This window comes from Oryx dammah, unplaced genomic scaffold (assembly GCF_014754425.2).
Source record: "Oryx dammah isolate SB20612 unplaced genomic scaffold, SCBI_Odam_1.1 HiC_scaffold_5, whole genome shotgun sequence".
Lineage (NCBI taxonomy): Eukaryota > Metazoa > Chordata > Mammalia > Artiodactyla > Bovidae > Oryx > Oryx dammah.
In genome coordinates this window covers 60,578,623-60,593,468 of record NW_024070189.1, presented here as the reverse complement: position 1 = coordinate 60,593,468, position 14,846 = coordinate 60,578,623, and the positions used below count along the sequence as shown (strand labels likewise).

Below are 14,846 nucleotides of genomic sequence, written 5' to 3'. Positions count from 1 at the left end.
CACCAATAAGACAAAGAATTAGAAAGCACTTAAAAAATGCACTTGAGTTTTTTTTTTTTAACCATATATGCCACCCTACACAGAAGACTCTCAAATACGGTAGTTTCCTCTTATTCATGGGGATACATTCCAAGACCCCCGTGGATGCCTGAAACCAAATCCTATATATACTTTACATTCATACCTATAATAAATTTTAATTTATAAATTAAGACACAGTAACCAGTCCATTCTGAAGGAGATCAACCCTGGGATTTCTTTGGAAGGAATGATGCTAAAGCTGAAGCTCCAGTACTTTGGACACCTCATGCGAAGAGTTGACTCATTGGAAAAGACTCTGATGCTGGGAGGGATTGGGGGCAGGAGAAGAAGGGGACAACCCAGGATGAGATGGCTGGATGGCATCACAGACTCGATGGACGTGAGTCTGAGTGAACTCTGAGGTTGGTGATGGACAGGGAGGCCTGGCGTGCTGCAATTCATGGGGTCGCAAAGAGTCGGACACAACTAAGCAACTGAACTGAACTGAACTGAAGAAATTAACAATAACTAATAATAAAACAGAATAACTATAACAATACACTCTAATAAAAGTTATGCGAATGTGGTATCTCTCAAACATCTTATTGTACAAACGTAATGCCTTTTTCATATTATTAATAACTAAACATTTACCATGCATTGGACCATAACTTTTACAGTCTGAGGTATGACAGCAAAATTAGTACAAATTTCTTTTTCCTTCTTCACAATTTCATGAATAGAGTTGTTCTTACTATAGTTCTTAGCAACCTCAGCATATGATTTTTTTTTCCTTGACTGATTAAGAATTTTCTTTTTCTTTCCCTCTTTCCACCCCTCTTTTCACCCTTTTTTTCACTTGAAGTACTCTATGGCTTCTCTTTGGCATGTCCGAATTGCTAACATATCTACTCTTGTGCTTTGGGACACATTAAGTTAAATAAGGATTAACTGAATACAAGAACTGAGATACTGTGATGGCTAATCTGATAAACGAGATGGATACTGAGTGACTAAGGGGCAGGATATGCTGGTCAAAAGGATGATTCACGTCTTGGGTAGGCCAGCACAAGATTTCATCACACTACTCAGAACAGTTCACGATTTACAGTTTATGAATTGTTCATTTCTAGAACATTCCATTTAATATTTCTGGACCACAGTTAATCATGGTATAACTGAAACAGACAAAAAACTGATGCGGGAGAACTACTATAGAGTTAATGGCTTAGTAAGATCATCTGGTAACATGGAAAAACTCTTCTGAGGCCTGAGATAAATTAATTGTCACTTCTGGCCACAATCTGAATTAAAATGTATTTCCCTACTTTTAAAAAAGTCCCACTGGGTCAACTGTGCATTACTCAGTTAGATAAAGGCACTGGCCATATTGTATTATAGGAGCCACAAGACTGCCACAGTAATACACACCTTGGAAGTATGTGTCCTAGAATGAGACAACACACAGCCTAAGCAGCCATGGTCTCAGTAGAAGAATCCAAACTAATTGAGAATAACACACACATTTGGGACCCTTTCTAAAAGGAGATCTCATTCACAAACACTTCCAAAAGGGTAAAGATACTGAATTAAGAAACTTAAAATAACTGCCACTCAACCACACCTCTCCAGGATAATACTGATTTATTTTGTCAGATGTTGTTTACTCCAGCTCTACCTTTTTCTTTCCATTAACAACAGGGCCGCAAGGAATAAAGGAAGGTTTTTTACTTTTATTTTCAATGCTAGCATCCTTATATGCACAATTTATTTCTATTTTTATCTATTTATTTCAACATATGGGCAGGACATGTGACTTAAGAAGAAATAGGATTAAATTTTGTGATGCTCAAACAAACCTTCCATTTTGTTGATAAAATGCTTCTTCAAAGTCCCGTAATGTTTTACGTAGTTTCTTTTTCTCAGCTCTGGCTTTCCAAAGTTGTTCCAGCAATTCAGGCCTAAAATTGAAACGGTAAGAAAACATCTGAAAGGGTACTTTAAATTCATCATGTTCTTAACAGTGTTTCTAACCCTGGCTGCAAAACCAACTCAGCTGGTGAACTTTTGGAATAACCAATGCCTAAGATTCACCTTGGAGCAATTAAATCGGAATAGCTGCTTGTAGGGCTCAGCATAAGTACTTAAACAAACACAAAACAACTTCCCACATGATCCTAAAGTGATGCCAGGGCTAAGAATTAGAATCCAAGGCTGCATCAGGTAAAGAAGCTGACAGAGCATAAACAAACAGATAACTCTCAGCTGGTTCCAGCACTTTGTCATACAGCAAATGGAGGACTTCAGTTTCTTTTAATTTTTATCAAACACTAATTTTCAATTCAGAAAATGTGAATGACAATACATTTTGTAAAGCACACTTTCTAAAATCATTTTATTTCTTGAGCACTGTATTCATTCTCTCCAAGTATTCAATTATTTAACACTGAAATTTCTTTGCATCTAAATTTTTGAGTATTTCTTACATAAATAGGCTAAAATCACAAACCAGCACACATACATAGAAGCTGCTCGAGTACTTGACAATCGGAGATCTAGAGCCAGTTTTTCCTGATTTTCTTCAACATCAGATTCTGAGTTTTCCAATGACGACTGTGCCTGTACAGCAGTTTTCAAGATATCACTTAACTCAGAGGACAGACAAACACCATCTTCTTCTTCTTCCTAAATATATATATGCAAACAGAGAATCAAACATGCCATGGTTTCAACTTTTCCTTTAGGAAAAAGATCACAGAATGATTTCTGTTAAGGATTACCTTGATTTCTTCAAAAAAATGTGCAGTTTCTCCCTCTATGATTGGCTGTAACATCTGACCTCTTCGCTTGGTGGATGGAGATCCCTGTGACAATAAACATACAAATGGGTCACATTTTTATTATTCAAGGAAGATTCACTTCGCTATTACAGACAAAGTATAACAGATCTTAAACTTTATTTTCAAAATCCTAACCATATGCTTTAAAATTGTTAGGAATTTCTGGCTATATTTTTGCTTTTTACTGGTTATATATGCATAAGAGTGATAAATGATAATTTATGTCTAGGTCATTCTAAAGAGCTCATTCAATAAATGCTTTTAAAATTCTAACTAATGAAGTGTCACTGATAATTTAATTGGGAGCATTTTTTCTTCTTAACAAAGTGGTCAACTTTCTTGGTCTGAGGAGCCCTTCATATTTCTTTTTAAAAAAATAACAGTTCATTAAGATGTAATTCATATACCATAAAATTCACTCTTTTACAGTATACAATTTAGTGGTTTTTGGTATATTCACAGAGTTGTGCAACCATCACCACTATCTGTTTCTAGAACATTTCATCACCTTAAAAGGAAACTGTACTCATTAGCCCTCTCTCCCTAGCCCATGGCACACAACAATCTATTTTCTGTCTCAATGGACTGGTCTATTCTAGATATTTCATACAAATGGAATAATATACTAAGTGGCCTTTGTGTCCAGCTTTTTTCACTTAACCTAAGTGTTTTTCAAGATTTATCCATGTTATAGAGTGTACCAGTACTTCATCCCTTTGCATAGCAAATACTCCACCATACAGATATACCTCATCATGTTTATCTATCAGTTGGCTGCACATCTGGACAGGTTTTATACTTTAGCTATTATGAATAATGCTACTTTTAAGATATGCCTACAAATTTTTATGTGGACAAATGTTTTCAATTCTCCTGGGTACATACAAGGAAGAGAACTGCTATGTTACCTAGTAACTCAATGTTTAAACTTTTGAGGAACTGCCAGCACCATTTGTTGGAAAACCGATTCTCTCCTATTCTCTTGGCTTAACTTTTAGACTCCAAATTTCTCTTTATCATAGTCAAATTTAGGAGTCCATAAGATCTAGAAATGCTTCCTATAGACTCAGTTTTTAAAGACAAACCTGTGGAATTCTAAGGTGATTTTCATAAATAAATTCAAAGACTACTTATACTATTATGGAATTATAAGAACATCAGTGACACACAGAAACACTTTTGTAATCAAAAGACAAAATCAGTATTAAATAAACTATCTATGTGTGAAAAGAGTATAAACTATACATGATTCACTGTTCTAAGAAAACTGCTTATATCTAAATAAAGTTCTGTTGACTGACAGCCAACTAAAAAAAATGGCCAGTTTAAAAAAGAATGTTTTTGTAAGGGCTAAATGTAAAAGCCTAAAGGGAACCCCTATTCAAGAGGAGTTTAAGCAAACTATAAGCTCCAAAGAATGAATTCGCTGATGCAGAATGGGCTACATGCTGTCTTCTATCTGAGCCTGAGACACAGCTAGAGCCCTACCATCTAATGGTTAACTTGGAGATAGCACTCAATATGCACGTAAGTTATTAAGAGTTTTCTTTTTAAAAAAATGCACATATATATGAATATCTAGTATTATTTTAATAGACTTTTTCATTTAAAAAGATGAAAAAATAGGTTTATATTATTCTGCAGTTAAGGGAACTGATGGCAATCACAAGAGTGATGTATTTTCAAAGACCTGAATTTAAATGGAAAGAAATTAGGCAAGGGTCTGAAATATGAATTTTTAATTCTATAAGTAGATGACCCTGGGCACATCACTCCTGAGTCTCAATTTCATCACCTGTGAAATGAGGCTACCATCCTCTATCTGTTGTAACTTAACTTGTCAGGACTTAATAACATAATCATAGATTAAAATGCCTGTAAGAGTGCCTGGGAGATAGTATTAGGCACTTATTAATTTCCTATTATTTTAAAAGCAGTAACCTCACCTTACATACACAATCCTTGTTATCTTGGCTGTGTATTTCTCCAATATACTACCGTATGGATTTTTTTTGGAAAAAGTGGGTCTTGGTAAAATGAACTAGATAAATACTTGCATGTTTTACTTACAAGGACAGGAGTGATGCTAGCTCTTGTCAGCATCTGTTTTACAAGTCTGTATCTATCATAGAGAGGTTTAACAATATGCCTTTCTTCCCTGGTCACCTGAAGCAAGAAAAACGGAAATCACCTAGTTATCTGAAATCTAAAATTTCTAAAATATTAGGCAATATGACTTTCCCTTCAATTTTTAAAAAGATATTTTAAATAAGCAAGTAATCATCTAAATGTAGGAAACAATACTCTATGAAACAGCTCAAAGATGTGGGCCACAAAAGTGATTCATGTTCTTTAAGACAGAAAATCAAATCTTTCATCAAGACAAACATTACCGGCCTTCCATGTTGACTTTCATAATAAAGAAGACTTTTCTGGAGAGAAGTTTTCTCTTCTACCAAATGATCTTTTGTCATTTTCTAGAATAAAAAAACAAAAACAAAAAAACCCTCCCATTAGCTACATCATTCCCTTCAGCAATGTAAGTAATTTGGTTAAAAGGATCAGCCCATTACTCTAGCTTAGGTTAGTAAGAACACATCTTTTGCTTATGGATTTGTAGGCAACGTTTTTCAGCCTCCTAGAGAATCTGGTCTTCTAGTAACTAGGTACCAATTCCCTTTGGTGGTTTGATTTATATTTTATCTGAATAAGTTATGAACACAAGAGCTTAGTGACCTTGGGTTAGTTACCTTCTTTTTGTTCAATATCCTAATCTATAAATGGGGATAACATCACCTATCTCATAGGGCTTCCCTTGTGGCTCAGCTGATGAAGAAACTGCCTGCAATGTGGGAGACCTGGGTTCAATCCCTGGGTTGGGAATATACCCTGGAAAAGGGAAAGGCTATCCACTCCAGTATTCTGGCCTGGAGAATTCCACGGACTGTACAGCCCATGGGGTCTCCAAGAGTCGGACACAACTGAGCGACTTTCACTTTCACCTATCTCACAGAATTCTAATGAGGACTAAACAAGTTAATACATTGTAAAGGCATTTACACAGTGCCTCCTCAGCACACAATAAACAAAATAAATGCCAATTATCTTAATTTTGCACATAATCTATTAGCATTATAATTTTTGTGTGTGTGAGCACATATTCAAAATGCATGCATAGACAAGTATAGATCTTATAACTTGGTATTTCTCCTAAACTATTAAGAAAATCTGGTACTAGTATAGTGGAAAGCTCCTGAAAAGAGCTCAACAATATCAATTTGTGACCCCAGACTTCTACGCTATGATTTCTGCTTCCCTTCACCTGGCATTTTTTTAATACTGAAAATAAGATACTCTTCTGACATCTTTTAGTACTCCAATGGTAGTAGGCAGGAGCCCCAAATTTATTTGCCCATAACCCCCTCTCCCTCTGTTTGACAGTATGACCTTTAACATACCAATGAACCAATGTTCCACAGACTATACTTTAATCCAAACAAACTCTCCAGTTACTCTCTGTTGTTGTTTAGCCACTAAGCCATGTCTGCCTCTCCTGTGACCCATGGACTGTAGCCCACCAAGCTCCTCTGTCTATGAGATTTTCCAGGCAAGAATACTGGAGTGGGTTGCCAACTCCTCCTCCACGGATCTTCCCGACCCAGGGATTGAACCCACTTCTCCTGCACTGCAGGCAGATTTTTTATCACTGAGCCACCAGAGAAGTTACTACTTCCAGTTACTACCAGGAGTGGTTAAAACAACCCTGTTTACCACCAGAATGAAAATAAGAGGTAAAAAAAAAAAATTCAGAGGATACGTACTTTCTATAACAAGTATTTTATATTAAGTACATTCAGTAGTGTAAACTTTGTAAAACACTGATTTCAACCTCAAGTTTGAATCTTAAACCTAGGAGAATGAATGTGAATAAAGCTGCTGCTGCTACTGCTAAGTCACTTCAGTCGTATCCGACTCTGTGCGACTCCATAGACAGCAGCCCACCAGGCTCCCCCATCCCTGGAATTCTCCAGGCAAGAACCCAGGACTGGGTTGCCATTTCCTCCTCCAATCAAAACAATTTATAGGAAAGGGAGTGGGGAGGAGAGGAGGTTGGTATAACATAAAAGCAAAACCAAGAAAAACTGGGGAGGGCAGCTACTAGAATTTCTAAGCCAGCTCTGTTTGAAGGGAGAAAGACTCTAATATTGAGACCATGAGGTGTACTCTGTTGTCAAAGAGGGATGCACATCAGGAATCATCACTAAAAGTTCACCTGAAGCAATCTACCTCTGCACTCTTTCAGCAAACTTCATCTGATAAATGATCTTGGGTGCCAAGTACCTTGATCAGGACTGCCCTAGGCATAGGTTATACTGAGTAATGGTTCGTCACAAAAACGCATTGTTAGTCCTCATAGCCATACTGTGTTATTTTAATGGACATAATCAGAGTCACATGGCTACTGAAGGGATTCACTGGAAGAATGCAGAGTCAGGAACTGGCATAAGCTAAGAGTTTAATACATGCAACTACTAAGATACAAGGTCAAGATTCAAACTCAGGTATATCAAACACACTCATCTTGCTAACTGCTTCCAATGTAAGTGAACAGATCACATTCAAGTTTTTTTAGTTTTATTACTGTGACTCAGGCACTTCTGTTGTGCTGATAAAAAACATTTTTCTTAACTGCAAACTTGTTGACTCAGGGCAGCAGATTACCTAGACATCATTATGCCTCTATTGTAATTATTTTATTTCAGTGATTCTAAAGGCTAGTCTGGGCAAAAACCATAGCTCAAGATTACTTTGATATCTTCTGGAAGACACCTCTCGACACGTTTTTCTTTGAGTCTTTTCAGAATAAGTTCAAGTGTTGCTTCCTTAGATGGCTTCTTCTCCTTGTGAATGACCTTGGAGTCATCTTCATTCTCTTCATCTTCATGGTCTAGAGAAGAGCCAAAGCTTTTTGGAAGAGTGTTACTACGTGGACGTGTCTGAGGTACAAATTCTCCATCAGAGGTTTTGTGTTTTGCATCTACATTTTAAAATCAAGAGGATAAATCAGTCAGTACCACTGATTTTAGCTAAAATGCAACTAAATCAAAAGAGACGCAAGACATACAAGAAGAAAGTATACATCGACAACACACAGGCTCAGGTATTTCAAGGTCACATAAAATATTTAAGTTATATATATACCAGGAGAACTGTATGATTTTTCTTTCAACCAATATTCATAGAATGCCTACTAGAGTAAGATGCTCTGATGAGCATAACAGCAGTAAACAAACAGACATGGTCTCTGTTGTCATATATTCAGGAAGTAAAAAATAAAAACTAAGTAATTAGATTCATAAAATAATTTCAATGAGTGCTAAGTGCTATAAAGAAGATAAAACAGAATGATGTCACAATGTTAGAGAGACATGCTTTTTGAAAGAGCAACTCCTTTGGATGGAACTGACAAAGAAGGCCTTTCTGAGATGGTGACATCCTAGCTGAACATGGAATAAAAAGGGACTAACCTAATATAGAAGAACACAGAATTAAAAAGGGACTAACCTAGTATAGAAGATTTAGGGGAAGAACATTTCTGCTCGGTTGAGGCAACAGTCAAGCCAATGTTCTTAAACCATGACATATTAAAAAAAAAAAAAACAGAAAATAAGGAAAAGTGATAAAATGGGGGAAAGAGCAGACTATAAAAAGCCTTGAAAGCCAGCAAAGGGTTTGAACTTTGTTCTAAGTGGAAAAGGAAGCCCACTGAAGAGCTATAAATAAGACAGTACATAGTTTTTTAATAAAAAATAATTCCGGATGCAGAGAATGCACTTACTGTAGGACAGTAAGAGTGAAAGAAAACTGGGAAATTAGGAGGCTAATAATTTAACGACACTCATTAGTAATACATTCAAAGTAGTGATTTTCATTGATGGTTGGAAACTGGTATTAAATTAGAAAATTTTTTACAGAATTGTAAAGGAAAATTCTAAATAAGTAGGAGAACTTAATTAACCATAAGAATGTAAATAAACTCAAATGACAACAGGGACTCTGTCTTGTTCACTGCTACAACCTCAGATGTCTTCAAGTACTTGGTACTTAACAGACATTAAAATTTTTGTTTTATAAATTCAAATGAGTAAACCAAATGTGATGCTCCACCTTATACATCCACACTTGGTACAGATAATTCTTTAAGTATTAACAATCATTAAAAAGCATGTTCACTAAATACCCACAAAGTAAATGTATATTAGCAACTGCTATACTGGGCTAACACCCAGTAACACAAGAACCAGTTTTTGATCCAACACAACTTACAATTTAGTCTTTGTAGTATAAATGATTGATGATTAGATATTCTCAATCTTAGATGAAATACCCATCAAAAATTCTTAATACCTACCCAAACTCAAAACTGCTTAATATTTGAAATACTCATATAAACTTCACAATACAATACAATACCATCTAGAGCACCCATCAAAAGACTATTACTAATAAAAGAAGAGGAAAGGCATTTGGAAGAATACAATATACTATTTCAACTTTGATTATAACTAATAAAAGAACAAGAGAACTTTTATTTTGCCAGTGTTGAATATTTAAAGTTATCAAAAATTATAACTATAATGCTCAGATATAATTATAAAGAATACTTTAAAATGCAATTATACTGAAAAAATGGCCCATTTTATACCTTTAATTTGCTTTCGCAGTTTGGTGAGCTCTGTCATCCATTTTAATACCTTTGGATTAGCTGCTATATCACTGTAGGAGGGCTGAAAAATTAGAAAAACAGAATCACAGATTATGTACTCATCAACCCCTATCTGTGCTAAGTCCTTCTCCGGGAATTGCCTTTGCCCACATGAGCTGCCTGGCCCAAGGTTACAACCCTCTCCTCCAGGGCAGCTCACATCCATGACTGGTTATATAGGATTAAAAAGGCCTGGCTTCTTCATCTTAATTCAGTCAATCCTGAATCATCTTAATTCAGCCATCCTAGCTGGAAACACTGTGGAATCAGGCTGAGGCCATGAATGTAACTATATGCCAGGTCTACATTCTCCTCTCAACCATAATGCCTTACTCCTTACAGCTGCAATTCTCCCTAAACACTCCCTTGGAAATGGTATGCACTGAAATCTCTGTCTCAGAATGCTTCCCAGATAATCCAATCTACAACAACTCTACGACTAAAAATCTACTCATAGACTGACACTGTTCCTTCATAAAGATAATGTTTTTAAGAAATTTGTTAATACCTCAGTAAAATTAATAAATGAGATTCTAAAAAAAAAAGGAACAATCATTAAAATCTTTGTGGGTATGCAATATGGGGTTTTTTGTTATTATTATTGTTGGGGTGGTTTTTTGGGGTTTTTTTGCAGCATGCAGTGTGGCATGCAGAATCTTAGTCCTCTTAGCAGGAATAGCGCCCTCCCCCCGCTGCATAGAAGTATGAAGTCTTTACCACCGGACCGCCAGGGAAATCCCAAAGGTTATTTTAATTTCTGCTCAAACAGTATTTGACAGTGTTCACAGCAGAGAGTTCACTCCATCTTCATTTATCTTACTTTAAGTAGACAGGGCAAGATATTAAGTAAAGCTCTCTCAGAAAAGGTCTAGCAACTGGCAGAAAGCAGATCTAACTAAACATCTTCTGACTTCAAGTATAAGACTTTTCCTACTTCACATGTTCTAACGATTAAATATCTCACCCCTTCACCCCCACCTCCCCTGGCTACCTGTGGTTTTTAAGGGAGCAGAAATAGAATTTGTCAATGTAAAGTATTTGCCTTAAAATTCGACAAACTCTTTTCCAACAGAAATACAAAAATTCAGTGGTACAATGGCAAGAATACTAGTCCGGAATCAGAATGCTAAGGAACTATATAATCTCAGATCTATATGAGCCCTATTTTTCTGGACACCTTAGATTAGTTCTCTCTCCCAGGAAACAGATGGGAGAATGTCCTCTAAGTTCCAACAGACCTACTTTACAATGGACAGTGCTACAAACTTACCTTGCCATTTCTTTCCCTTTCAAATTGTTCCTCAAATTGTCTGATTTTTTTCTGAAGTTTCTTGACTAATTGATATGGTGTTCTGTCCTCTCTTTTTTCATCTTTTGAACTAAAGGATGATCTTCGAATCCTGAATTTAAACAAGAGGTGAACACTGTTCGTTAAATTTTCAAGTTATCAACACCATCTCTCCCATCACCCTGATAAAACATCATACTATTATCAAGAAATAAATCTTTTCAGTGCAATTAAACCCCTAACACTGAAGGACAGGTGGTAAAAAGAAACTTGAACTAGGCTAGAGACCACACAAAGCTAACACAGTAGCAATGAAAACAATCTGGACTTATTCAAAAGCCGTTTGGGCAAATGCAGAAAAAAAACAAAGACACCAAGCAGCTTAGAGCTCTTTTGGTGTCCAAACTGCAAAGGAAACGTTTTAAATTTCAGGAAAAATTTCAGTCTTGAATAAATAAATACATACATCACGGAAAGATGTCTACCAGAGAGCAAACCTTAATAGACGCTCAGTGAACTCAGAATTTGGGGGCACTCAAAATAATAAACCACAAAAGCATGCTTCATGAAATTGGGAAGAAAGCTTTCAACGATAGGCCTAGAGGATTAAAATCTCTCAGAGGACCTGGGTATGTGATAGGATTCACTGCCCATAAGAAAATAAAAATCACCTACCTAGCAAAAGAAAGTGCTTTAGATGAGGACATTTCTGGATCATGTAGGAAACGCTGGCTTTGCCCAAAATCTAAACTCCGATGTGATAACACTGGAGGACAGTCTTCTTCCAGGGGGTGATGATTCATTCTTCCAGCTTGTGGAGACAGCTGAGCTTCTCCAGACTCAGAGTCTTCCTGCCAAGACTTAAAAGCAGGAAATGGCTCTGAAAAACAAACACAAAGAATAGTACCATGGGTCTCTTGGTTCTGTATGAAAAAAAGTCACACAGTATCAGCTATATGTTCTTTAAACCATATCACTCTGTAGCGGTTCATGTAATATTTATGGGATCCTAGGATCGTCATATAGCCTACTACAGTTTAAAGTTGTCTGAGCTTCACTTTTTACTTCAGTTCTAATTTCACATAAGGAGTTACACTTTAAATTTCTGAACCCAGTCACAAAGCAAGAAGGGACACTGTCAAGCTCTTCAAAATTATACTAAATGCTATTTTTCCAGTAGGGAAAAGTCTTCATTTAGAAACAGTAAACATTTAACAGTCCTTAATTGGGAATTTAACTGAGCCAAATGCTGCCAGATGAATAAATTGTCCCTCACTATCAAGTGTCTATGTTAAGAAGTGGAAGCTATTCCCCATGCTATTCAGAATACTCAGCAAATGGAGCTCTTGGACTCCAACAAAAGAACTGTTACATTTATAAACAAGCAGCTAATTCACCTGACAATACCTGGACTCTAACATTAAACAAGAGGTGGTTATTTTCTGCTACAGGATTCCTGTGTATAATACTTATTTTAATAATTAAACCCAAAAGTATTAACAAGACAAAATTTAATAGCAGTACTCCTTCTTAAGCACATTTATTTCATTAGAGTTATCCTATAAGTTCTCAAATGAAGCCGTGTTGAGGTATCTGATGTCTCTGCACAAATAAGGCTTGATTACATACAGAACACATACAGATAAACAAACAACCCACAAATATACTCCAAATACAAAATTATCTTCAAGTATCCCTTGATTTGGGGAGGGGATCAGGACTTTTCCATCTATACATTAACTTAATATATGACTATAGTGTAAATTTTTGATGCTATGGCTTTTAATAGCAAAAATGAAGTAAGTATTTTAGAATGCAAAAATTGGCTTGACAGTGTCAAAAAGCAAGAATGACATTTTTTTTTCCGCACAATACCTATGAACTGCTACTAATTTAGTTTAACTTTATGCATTAGCAATTTAAAGCATTACATTTTTTCAGGATAATAAGAACATAATCAACTTAGTTTTTAAAGCCCAGATCAATCTGATAACTAGAAATTGGGTACATAGCGTGCAATCCCATAATAAACCCAGCAATAAAATGATTTTCAAAGCAACCCTTGTACCTGCTTCCCAGAAAATAAGTAACTGGTAATAAATATTTTATGAGATATCTCCTGTTTTAAGAAAAGAGGGAACTAACGAAAAACAGTATTTTCTGGGTATCATTTTTAACCCAGAACAGTTTTCCTAATATTTGGGGACAGCAGGAGAAGGGCTAATAAAAAGGCAAACAAAGTGAACCATAAAAAGGCAAAAAAGCTAAACTATGGTGAACCATACTTACCCTCCCCATCTCTCTGCAGATGCATTGTTTTGAAATCAATGAGGGGAAAAGTGATAGGGCATGACGCTAATAAAATGGAAAAAATGGCAAAAAATACTAAAGTGAACACACAGCACAGTCAGAACAAACCATACACATAACTAACACAAAGCCAAAGATACCAAAAACATTTCCCTAAAACCAGTTAGGCATTCTGCTCAGAAACTTTATTCAAAGAAATTACTACTAACCAAACTTTAAAAACAAACACAAACATACATTTCCATGTCAGCAAGCAAGGCAAAAAAATTAAAGTAGTGCTGTTCTATTAAAACTCAAACATAAAACTGAAGAAATGGAAACTTGATCAGGTACTGTGGAAGCTTTTCAGTATAAACAATTTGACAGAAAAATATTTCCCTTAGTTTGCTCTGCAAAAAGATTCTACTGTTATCTCATACAAGAGTAAGTAGGAAAGAATATGAAGTAAAGATGCCCACTTCCATTAAAAACCAAGACCTCTGGATGGCTACAAATGCATACTGGTGGCAGACATGTGCTACCCACTCGCTAACTGCATTTTGCTGACTACCCTTGGAACAGTACAAAAACCCAAGACCCACATACTTAGGAAGAATGAGATGGCCCTCCATTTGAAGTCACTCTACTTCTCTGTTAAGAGTTATTTCAAAGGGGGTACATCTCTTATTCCAAGGTATGCAGATCTAAAGTAATTTGGTTTCTTGAGGAAGACTATTATTTTAGAATATCCTAACTCCCAGTTATGGAAAATCAGTCTCTGTATTGTGGGCACAAGTGGAAAGAGCAACATGGTCTGCTAACAGCCACTCTCCCAAGCACATGCAGAGTTCATGGCTGAGTTCACTCAGGTGTCGACTGCTGTTGGCTCTCTGAAAGTCACTGACCCGTATTCCTGGAAAAGACAGGAGGAGGTCTATGTGGACTTGTCACAGCTGTTGAGCCAGGGCAGCTCAGACACTGAAAATCAGGGATCAGGAGTACATAGTGACCTTCCCTTCCCTACCACCACAATTTGTAAACGGTGGATTCCGACAAGGCAACAAAAGACAGCCTAGCATCAGGCTCTGTTTAGGGAAGCCCTCAAAAAGCTGAAGCTGGACAGAGAATGTCCCATCTTCTCAGACAATGGAAAACAAATGGCCTTCTATGCTTAAAACTTAAGATCAGGACCCTCAGGCCAAGGACTATAAAGGGCTATTTATCTGCATCCTCCAAAAAGCAGTAGCATTAAATACTCTGTCAGAAGCCCAGCTTCATGTTTCAGAGACTCCTTTCCTAACTTTCAGCTCAAAGGATGCTCTGATGACCACCACTCCTTCTCAGTAACTACTCCAGGATGTGTAACTTAAAGGGACATTTGATCTTCATTGCCACCAGAATGCTAATATATCCCTAACCCTGGGGAGCATCTTCATAAATCCCAAACATCCTGAATAACCCAGAACAAAGTAAATGGAAGATAACTTCCTGATTTAGTCTTAAGTTATGACACATAACACACCGCTGGGCATGCCAAACATCTAGGCCAAAAAGGGAGGAGTGGGGTTGAAAGACAACAGTAAAGACTGGCAGAATGACTTGGTTGGGGCTTTAAAAATATTGGCTATACCTTAAAAATAAA

General features: G+C 36.5%; 1 protein-coding gene across 7 annotated transcripts in view; it reads right to left on the bottom strand.

The window, feature by feature from the left end:
• Positions 1 to 14,846, bottom strand: part of FAM13B (family with sequence similarity 13 member B) — a 100,698-nt gene that overhangs the window by 2,892 nt on the left and 82,960 nt on the right. For 3 of the 7 annotated variants that reach the window (XM_040240021.1, XM_040240020.1, XM_040240023.1), the window contains 10 exons: positions 13,205 to 13,270; positions 11,591 to 11,795; positions 10,898 to 11,027; positions 9,568 to 9,649; positions 7,670 to 7,899; positions 5,255 to 5,338; positions 4,932 to 5,027; positions 2,802 to 2,885; positions 2,543 to 2,706; positions 1,881 to 1,982 (listed from right to left, as the gene is read on the bottom strand). In XM_040240021.1, the coding sequence (XP_040095955.1) occupies positions 1,881 to 1,982; positions 2,543 to 2,706; positions 2,802 to 2,885; positions 4,932 to 5,027; positions 5,255 to 5,338; positions 7,670 to 7,899; positions 9,568 to 9,649; positions 10,898 to 11,027; positions 11,591 to 11,795; positions 13,205 to 13,270 (1,243 nt within the window). The remainder of the gene's footprint in view (positions 1 to 1,880; positions 1,983 to 2,542; positions 2,707 to 2,801; positions 2,886 to 4,931; positions 5,028 to 5,254; positions 5,339 to 7,669; positions 7,900 to 9,567; positions 9,650 to 10,897; positions 11,028 to 11,590; positions 11,796 to 13,204; positions 13,271 to 14,846) is intronic. The other 4 variants (XM_040240022.1, XM_040240025.1, XM_040240024.1 and 1 more) reach the window with 3 other exon arrangements.